Raw genomic sequence first — 9652 nt, 5'->3', positions numbered from 1 at the left:
TGCATGTACATATATTTGCTACTAATTATCATACAATCACGATTAATTAGGATATGGATTATCCTAGATAAAATGAACTCGATTGATAACAGAGTCGGAGGATAGATAAAATTGAATGAAAGACAATCATTTAAAATTAAATTACACCTCTTATGCATTAAAACACTACTAAATATAGGCGCTATATTAATAATAAATAGAATTGCGAGCGCCCCAACGCAATGCAGAAGTGCAAAACTAAATGCTCATAGTTAAAGTTGATTAAAAGAATTATACAATGTTAAGCTAATGAAACATTGTTAGATGCCTATCCATTTGCTACCGCAAAATTAAATATTGAAGATAAAACTTATCTTGAGGAGCACAGTCCAATCCCATGATTTGAAATCATTTTCTTTTGTTCTAGAAAATGATACAAATCCAAATGAAACGAGGTTCGAGGAACATCTAACTGATCGAAAAGCTGCAATCTTTTCGATCAAGTTCTGTACCATGCTAAGTTGTGCTGCTTCATCTAAATTTCCATCAAGCACTGAGTTTGTCGTTCATTTTTTGCTTTGTTATTGCATCCTACCCAAGTATAGCTGTGATTCGACAGTCTTTTGATGTGGCCGCAAATTTGGTTAAAATAAAAGCAGAGTAGTACAAGTTAACTGAACTGATACCTTAAAACTACTGATATGAAATCTCAAAATGATTTACGTACATTAAAACAAAATATTCTCACTGCCTCGTCTTCATAGCGGTAGCCCACGAAAGATAGCAAAAGGAATACGAGAGAGAGAGTATTTTCGATAGATAAAAACAATATTAAATTCGTTACCATTGTTGAAACGATCCCGCATGCCAGCAATGAGAATTGCGGGTGATATTCAAAATTTCACCAACAAATGATTAGCTTGAGATACGAACAAATCTCAATCCATAGCAGCAGTTTGTGAGCTGCTAGGTAAAATTGCACTGATCGATGGTCCAAAGAAGAATCGAATCTAATACAACGCAGCTTTCTTACACGAAGGCGTTAAGAGCACGTAGATTGTATCTCTGTACTCCGTGAGGCACCATCAAACGAGTTCCACTGCACTATTTGCACCTGTGTTAACGTAGGCAGTTTGCATGATTTCAATGGAACACTAGTTACTGCTCTTGTTGCAGGCGCAGTTCTTTCACCTTCGTCACAAGCTTCTCGTTTTCCCGTGCCAGTTCACGTGCAAGCTGCTCGTCCATTTCAGCATTTTTTTCAATGATTTTCGAGATTGTTTTAAGTGTCGCCTTAGCGGCACCGGAAACGGGTTGAGCCGCGGCAGGCTTACTAATGGGGTTCTCGTTCTTATCATTACTTGCATTTCCGGTTGTTCGGTTGCGATTCAACCGATCTTGCACGCTGCTGCTCTTCGGCTGCATCGCATTACCGCCCTTACCGGCACCGGGAGCAGACTTTTTGGCACTTTCTCCACCACGATCCGACTTCCGTCCCGTGGTGTTTCGATTAAAATGATCCGAATGATCTTTTCGACCGCCCGTATTGTGTGGCAAATTGTGATGACCATGCGCGTGATGTTGGCCACCGTGGTTATGATCCCCCTGGCCAGTGTGAAACTGAAACTGTGGCTTCGCAGCTTGGCGAGGCCCAACTCGTCCACTGCCAATGATCGGCGGAGAGGTCACTGAGATGGAGAAGCGGGAAATTAATATCAAACCTTTGTAAGGAAACGTTCAATAGGAATTACCTTTCACGCTCTTGAACTCCCCATCGCGGGAAACCGACACCGTCAGATTCGGTTCCAATTTAGCTGACGTCTGTAAGCCACTATCATCTTTGCTGCGAGTTTCCGGCACCTCGTGCTGTTCTCCTCGCCTCCAATGACCGGAACCATCCTGGGACACGTTTGTAGTTCCCCGTGCATTTCGTCTGTGCTGTTCACCCGAAGCCGAACGCCATCCATCGTGCTCGTTTGTGGAAAACGATCGTTGGATATTCGCCCCGGAATGATGCTGATGGTGCCCGTGGTGATGCGGCTTTCCACCTCTGGGACGGCCACCCGATGCTGGTGGGCCAGTTGTATCCCTTGGGACACCCTGCCGATGGCCACTTCTGTTGTTCGGATTACGACGATCGAAATGATCCGCACCCTTGCTGGGTGGGCTTCTACCAGGAGCATTGGCTATGGCGGCATTATTGGGCGTTGGAGTGCTGTGATTACCGTTACCGCCCGCCTGTCCGGAACCGGCTTTTTCACCGTCTCGTTCCACATCGGCCAAGAAACTGTAGGCCGGATCCGGAGGTGGTCCCTCTCCATCCGCAAATCCTTTATACTCTTTCGCTATCTTCTGGATGAAAGCATTCTTCTCCTTTTTCCTTTCTGCAAATTCGAAAATCATCACACATTGGAGCGTGTTATCGTTCGCTTGCTGTTATCTTGTTTACCTTCCAACTCCGCGAGCGTGTTCTCGTCAAGTTCGTAGTTAAAATCTATTTTGTCGTACTTGTGCTCCCGTGGCCAGTCGTCGTCCTTCGGTGGTTTTATCTCGACCATGGCGTTCTCCTTCATCGCTCGGAGCCGGTCTTCTTCCGCCTCGCGATATTTCTTTTCGATTTCCTCATTCCGCTTCTTGATGCGCGCGATCCGAGCCTCAAGATCTTCCTGGCTCTGGACGGATGTCATGGTTGCCTCTTGCCTGTGATGTCCGCTGGTGAAGTCCGGTGCTATAGCCACTGCCTAGCGGTGTATATCACGCGAGGGCCACGTCAAACGAGAAGGTTACCGAAACGAAACTGAAAAGCAATGAGACGCAATGAGGCATGAAAGTTTGCTAAATCAAGCTCTTTTTCTTGTACTCTCCATGATGCGTGAAATACGTGGGGCATTAGATTATTGCACAAAAAATCCTAAAAAAAAGCTTCCTGGCGTGTTAAGGATCGAAAGCGATTTTTCAATAAATTTGCCTGCCTTTTTACCCCCTTTGAAGGTTTTTTTTGGCAGTTGACCGATTTCAGCTTATGCTGATGAAAATCACCTTGATCGTGATTCCAAAGAAACCCATTGGCTGGCCTACTTCGTTTGTGGCCACTTTCACACGCTTAAGAAAAGAAATGGTACGGTACAATACCGCCCCATGGAGTACGCACCGACGAATAACGATTTCTAAATGCGTCGCCATGTAACGGTGCATGCACGATTTTCTTCGCGGACCATAAGAAATCCGCGGACCACTGACGACAGGAATACGCTGATGAATCTTTTTCTCCGGCACAACGTAACCCTTTTCCCAAGATCCCAAAGCCGACACAGAGTGGCCGGATAAGAAAATGATCAATATTAATGCCATTTACCTGCCACAATCCGGTAGAATGCACTCGGAAGTTAGCGAATCTTGTGCGGGACGAACGTCACCGTTCTCTTTAGAGAAATCTCGCCACTGCACTTTTCCTGCGGGTTCCACCGACAAAACGTTTCCTGTTGGATCGAGAGATGATCGTCACAGCCATTTGAAACTCCACATTCAATTCATCGTCGTACTTTCCCACACCACAGCAGGGATCGAACTGTACGCGAAATAATGGAAATGTGCATCTGTTACCGCTGGCCGCGAATGTAGGCAATTGATTCGCGAATTGCTCAACTTTTCAACGCAAAATTTGTACCACTTTCACCCCTTCTCTACCGACCCTGGGAGGTACACGTGTGAACGCATACCACCGCTAATCGGAAACCAAATTCCTGCCTGCACAACCTGGCCAGGTCAACCGCGGCGCTGGGTGGATGGGAGAGCGCAATGCGTAAATCGCCACGAAACAGGCACACGGGAATAGCGCACTGTGCGTGACCGTGGAAATGCGTAAACAAACACTAAACTCAAGCGGCTCTACTTACCTGGATCGGTATGCACTAACTCGTATGCGACACAAAACGAAGAACTCCGCAGTTTAACAGCTACGCGGAATTACCATTTTAGGCCTTGCATTCCATTTCTATCAGTGATAACTTCATTTAAAAATATGATGCACTAGTTCGTGTTTCTGTTTTCTTCATTTTCATTTCACGGTCGGTATTTTTGACACATTCCGCGGTTCGGTGCACGTGTCGATTATCCGTGGAAAAGTAGGAAACATTACCAAAGCTTTGTTTCTTTTAGTTTTCATTTTAGTTCTGCTTTTGAATATTTCAATGTTAAATGTTTTCTGTAAGTTCTCTTTAACACGGTTGTTTTTTTCTAAACAAATTTAAATTTACAAAATGGTATGCGGGTTGCATACTTTGCGGGGCTATATAAACCGAATAACCGCGTGGTGGAGGGTAGCTGTTTGACAATGCATTTGTCTCTGTTGTCATAGATCAGCTGCCATTTGACAAGAAAATACGCTCAGCTAAATCCATAAGTTGAACAAAAACAATACAGAATCAGTAGAAACAAATCCACGCCGGAATGGCCGCAAGGATGGTTCTGTCGCCCGCACGCCGGCTGGCGAGTTTGGTCGGCCCTCGTTCCATTAGCACACAAGTTCTGGCCTCCCAGTGGGCCACCATCAAGGACGAAATTACACACACTGGCCAGGTAGGAGCAGCCGTACGGATGTCACGATTACGCAAGTCTCATCCCTACGAACGACAAATTGTGAGTTTTTCACACCATATTACACGGTGATACTATTCTTTCCGTAGTACTACGAGGTGGATGACTACCGAAATGCACGTTTCGTGAACGCCACCAAGGTGGTGAACCCCAGCTGGGCCATCAAGCTGATTGACGAAACACCGATCGTGAAGTGTGAGGAACGCGTTGTATGCTGCGACGGCGGAACCGATCCTGCCCTAGGTCATCCCAAAGTGTACATCAATTTGGTAGGGTTGTTTATAGTGCCGAGCTAAGGCCGTTGCAGCTATGTTTCTACAAGGTTTCATGACATTATTTGTCTCTCTGTTTGTAGGATAAACCCGGTGCTCATTCCTGCGGATATTGTGGCCTGCGGTTTGAGAAGGTTGACCATCATCATCACTAAAAAGCGAGACGATTGGATGGTATTGAAAGCGTGTGAAACCCTGCTTCGTTGAACATATAGTCAATAAACGGAGGAAATAATAAATGCCCTTCAAAACATATCCCTTCTGCTACTATAATAAGTCATAAAATTAGCTCAAAATCTCTAGCTAATTATCTACAGCATTTACCCGTTGAACCCTAGGTTGTATGGAAGTTTTTGATGTACGTAAATCGTCCAAAAATCGGTAAATATCAATTAAAAAGCGATTAAACCCCGCCAGACAAAACGATGCATCTATTGTTGGCGCATTCCTGTCTATTTGTATGCCCGTCTCTTCCCTTCTCATAGCTTTTCGAGTGTCAATATACTCTCGCGCTCCTCCATCATTCGCTTTCCTATAGGGGTGTTTTTTTTTCGTCGATGCATCGAGGGGGTGACGGCGCTTGCGTCGTCGAACCAAACCAGCGCAGCCCACTGCGTTCGCTTCATTTGACAGCTGAATAGGATTTTCACTATCAGTCGAATCGGGCGAACTTTTCTAGAACCTTTGGTACCAAGCGGCAGCGTAAACAGTGGCTAAAGTGCATATTTAGTTCATACTTTGTTAGTTAATTCTATACCTTCTTCTTCGAAGCACGCCTCACCTTCGGTCGACTGCATTGCAATCGTGAACGAAAAAAAAACGGTGCTTATCTTTTCAAGCCCTATTTTGTTCCCTCAGTCATCTTTTCCCGGGCCTGCGTTCCACATCGCGTTAAACAAGCTACGGAAAAGTCACCAAAGAAAAGCTACACAATCCGCAAAGCTGCAAAGCGTCCGGAAAGCCAACATTCCATTTCCTAAACACACTACCGGCTAAAACGCAAAGCATCAGGTGACGACGGTTCGCGAAAAAGGTGACCTACGTGACTTTTTGCAAAAACACTCGGATCCTTGCCCTCGACCTTCCCATTCAGCGCGTCCCCGCGGTCGTTGATCCGATCAGAACCAGCTAATATTTGCTTAGAGCAAAAGCAAACTTCGGTAAATCACATCAGGCCATCCTTTTACATCGAAGCATTGGCACCAGCTGACTACCTCGGGAAAATAAATCAGAAAGGGCTCCACACGTGCCTGTGTTTGTGTGCGCGCGTGTGTGTGACGGAGGATTCGACGTTCAACCCGTGTCCCTCAAAAGCATCAAAATTTGCGTCGTAAAGATGGACCTATTAAAAAAATTCATGGGCTTAGATGGCCGTAAGGACGACGACGACGATAACAGGTATTCCTCTTGTGCCTATCATCTCTTCCACGTGTCCCTTACCAACTCACCCACCCGGCTGCTCCGTTTTCCCGGCTGACCCCGACACCCGGTGCTCCGTTACTACCCTTCCCTTAGTCCTACGAAGGTGCATCGTTCAAGTGCGCCTGTCCATGCATTTTCGATTAAGTATTATGTATTTTTTTTCTTTTTCAACGCTTGGCTTATTTCGCAATATTTACCTCTCGGGTGGACACACACGCTCCGCGTTTGAACTGGGCTGTGTTTACAGGAAGAAAAAAGCGACCCTCAAGGACGAGTTCCGCAAGCCCATCTGGGTGGAGGAGGACGACAGCGATGACGAGCTGTTCGATAATCGCAAACTCTACGGCATGCAAATGTTCACCAACCCGTTCGAAATGCAGAAGCACTTCGAGCAGCAAATGCAGGATATGTGGAAATCGTTCGAGGAATTCGATGGTATGCAAAGCCTTGCGGAGATACATTTTTTTCTCCAAATTAATGCGTATTCGTTTTTCTGTGCTTGGTCTAGAAACTGGAAGGGCGTTTGATCGCGACATGAAGCTCGACTTCCTGAAGGCCGGCTACGATGAACCGACCCGCCATGCTGACAAGCAGATGAAGCCGCAAAATTCCGACCTGGATGGAGAGTACGTGGGGGTCAACGTGAACGGGTGAAGAAGTTTACTTCCATGACTAAATGTATGGACTTTTTATTCGCAGGATCTACGCTGACCAGCTGCACACGCTGCTGCATCGCATCACGCCGGAACTGAAGGACATGTTGCCGATGCAGCGTAACGAGTTTATTGCCAACGGGCCAAATCGGGCTCCCGCTGGAAATCGCAAATTGACCGACGAACAGAAGGTGATGAATCTGATCCACGGCATCACCGAGCACAAGGGCCAATCGTCGGGTTCCATCGCGAAACCGATGAAACGCAACGATACCGGGATGTCGCAGCGTTTGCACGAGGGAGGAATGTTCCGTGGACCGCGTATTTTCGGTCAGAGCATCATCTCGCAAACGATTCGTCGTCCTGATGGAGTACGTCCTTGTCCTATGTCTTATGCGCGTTCCGACCCGTTGCTAATGCGTGCTCTAAATGTCCCTTTGCAGTCCTACGAAACGCGCCGTACCGTGCGTGACTCCGAGGGTAACACCGAGACGACCGTCACCCTTGCCATGGCGGACGGGCGTAAAGAAACGGTTACCACGTACGACGAAGGTGGCAGCTTCGGTGGCCAGGATCAGCGTGCCGTAGGCCCAGCACCGGGTGGGTCGTTGTTCGGAATGAAAAAAGGCGGCGGGGGAGGAAGACTCGACGGTCCGATCGGGGCCCTGCTGGCCATGGACGGCCTGTTTGGGCTCAACAGCAATGGTTACGTGCTACCGAAGAACCTCTGGTGACTTCACGCGTCGCAAATTGACCGTAACGATGCGCTACTTGTAGATCCGCGGTTCCAACGTCGGTTTCCTTTTGCCGGGAGGCAAGAAGACGACGTTGAAGGACGCATTCCACCTGGCAACCCGGCCACGACCGGTACCAGCAGCAGCATCGACAAAACAAAGCAAATTTATCCCTATACTGAGTGTAGTAGAAATGGCAACCATCGTTGCCCTAGAGTTAGTAGTAATAGTTCCAGTAGAGGTCCTTCCCAAACGACCCGTATTCGCTACATTATCTGCAGTAGTGCCGATCCATGTTGCAACGATCTCTCTTTCCATCCGTTCCCATCGCACCGTGACGGGGCTATCGTCACTTTCCATGATCTTTCTCACGTTTCTTGCCATCGTCACCTGAGTGTTTTGGTGGCGACGTTATGCCACGTGCATACTTTCGTCCTGATGGGCGTATTTCTATCTTCTCTAGCTCATCACTTTGTCCTCACACTCCTCCTTACCCAACGGGGGTGGTGGCTCTGGTCGCAACAGTCCCGTGAAGGTACTTCTCCTTTCCGAGCTGATAACTGCTTCCAAACCGCTCGGTGGGGTTCTAGTATTACGCTGCCTATCTCGCGTTCCGATACAGGCCCACGAGATAGCTGGCAGGGAGCCCTCCGATCCACGATCCTTCTTCCGATCGTCTTATGAAAGCTGTTGCCAACGCACCATGCTAAGACATGGATGCCCCATCCACCGTGGCCGATCGTTTCCCTTCCCCGGGGAGCAGGAAGCGGCATCGGGCAGAGTTTGTGATATTATTTTACGTTGACGTTTAGCAACCGACAGCAGCACACGCGCGGACGGCGGCCAGAAGCGGAGAGCTACGGTTCCGGTACATACAAAGTGCTTACTATGATTGTGATTATGATCTGTACGATTGTCAGTTTAGTTATTATTGCTAGTAATTCTTGCGCCCCACTCGGGCGCAGCGATTATTATAAGTTCGTTAAGGTGTACAATAAGTTCCGCAGCTGATGGTGACCGAACGCGCTGGTACCAAGGTGGAGGTCGGAAACCGGATGTCCATCTGGGTGTCGGATAGGACGCGAGTACAGGGACAATAGAGCACCGCACCAGAAGTACGGAGCGTGTTCTAGGTAGTAGGACAATGTTTAATTCCGTTGCTATGTTTCCATCCGAGTGGCGGGTGCATAGGAAGTGTCCTACGCTTCGTCCTTTCGGGTGGAACGAGTGAGAGGATAAACTTTAGATAGTTTACGTTTTTATGAAAAGAACATGTTTACCCCGCAAAACCAGAACACCGAATGATATTTCACTTTTCGTTCAGTACAGGTGGCACCGTTGGGTGGAAAGCGAGAGTGTAGAGGAAGTAGACCAAATTGCTCCGAAAGACGACCGGAAATGTAGATGGGAATAAATTGGGAATGGGTAGAGAAAGAGAGAGATAACTTGCTGCAACACCGGCTGAGGCTGGCGAGTGGTGTTTGTGTGCAATTTGTATTTTAAATGTGACCCGTTTTCTACCGAACCGAACAGCAGAGGGTTCGAGTTTTATTCGATAATTATTTCTTTTTTAATATATATATATACCTTTTGCCTGAGATGAAGTGGCGCACGGAAGCGGTATGCCCGTGGCAGTAGGACACTTCAGACAAGAGGGGTCAGTCTGGCCGTCGGTTGAGGTCGTTAGGCAAGGATACAAGCCACACCAAATACGGAGCATACCAAATGACAAAAAAACGGGAATGTATCGTGTCTGTATGAGAGCAACCTGATCCCCGTTTCTTCTACAAAACGAAGGACAAGATGGGCAACATTTTCTTATACATTTACTCAACTACTTCTTACAGCCCCGGGCGCACCGGAATTCGCATTTCAATCCTATCCTAATGAACCGCGGCCCTCTTCGTGGGGCTGGTACTATTTTCCAACCATACCGATAGCAACTATAGCAAGATAAATTAAACACACAAAAGAATTCAAACTTTCGTCCTTGGTC

At 47.3% G+C, this 9652-nt stretch overlaps 3 protein-coding genes across 3 annotated transcripts; 2 read left to right on the top strand and 1 right to left on the bottom strand.

Moving 5' to 3' along the window:
• Positions 1-821: 821 nt before the first annotated feature.
• On the bottom strand, positions 822-3915 carry LOC128725570 (transcription initiation factor TFIID subunit 1-like). The gene is made up of 4 exons (XM_053819323.1): positions 3876-3915; positions 2429-2776; positions 1731-2363; positions 822-1667 (listed from the first exon to the last, which is right to left on the bottom strand). The coding sequence occupies exons 2-4, from the start codon at positions 2664-2666 to the stop codon at positions 1138-1140; spliced, it is 1401 nt and encodes a 466-aa protein (XP_053675298.1). The 5' UTR covers positions 2667-2776; positions 3876-3915; the 3' UTR covers positions 822-1137.
• Positions 3916-4358: 443 nt separating this feature from the next.
• Positions 4359-5104, top strand: LOC128725559 (probable NADH dehydrogenase [ubiquinone] iron-sulfur protein 6, mitochondrial). The gene is made up of 3 exons (XM_053819312.1): positions 4359-4557; positions 4665-4844; positions 4931-5104. Exons 1-3 carry the CDS (start codon positions 4429-4431, stop codon positions 5000-5002), a joined length of 381 nt encoding a protein of 126 aa, XP_053675287.1. The 5' UTR covers positions 4359-4428; the 3' UTR covers positions 5003-5104.
• Positions 5105-6183: 1079 nt separating this feature from the next.
• On the top strand, positions 6184-7656 carry LOC128722498 (uncharacterized). Its single transcript, XM_053816166.1, has 5 exons — positions 6184-6245; positions 6517-6704; positions 6778-6895; positions 6969-7293; positions 7366-7656. The coding sequence occupies exons 1-5, from the start codon at positions 6184-6186 to the stop codon at positions 7654-7656; spliced, it is 984 nt and encodes a 327-aa protein (XP_053672141.1).
• Positions 7657-9652: the final 1996 nt, after the last annotated feature.

This window comes from Anopheles nili, chromosome 3 (genome assembly GCF_943737925.1).
Source record: "Anopheles nili chromosome 3, idAnoNiliSN_F5_01, whole genome shotgun sequence".
NCBI classification, from domain to species: domain Eukaryota; kingdom Metazoa; phylum Arthropoda; class Insecta; order Diptera; family Culicidae; genus Anopheles; species Anopheles nili.
The sequence above is the reverse complement of the archived record's forward strand: the minus strand, read 5'-3'. Positions and strand labels throughout refer to the sequence as shown.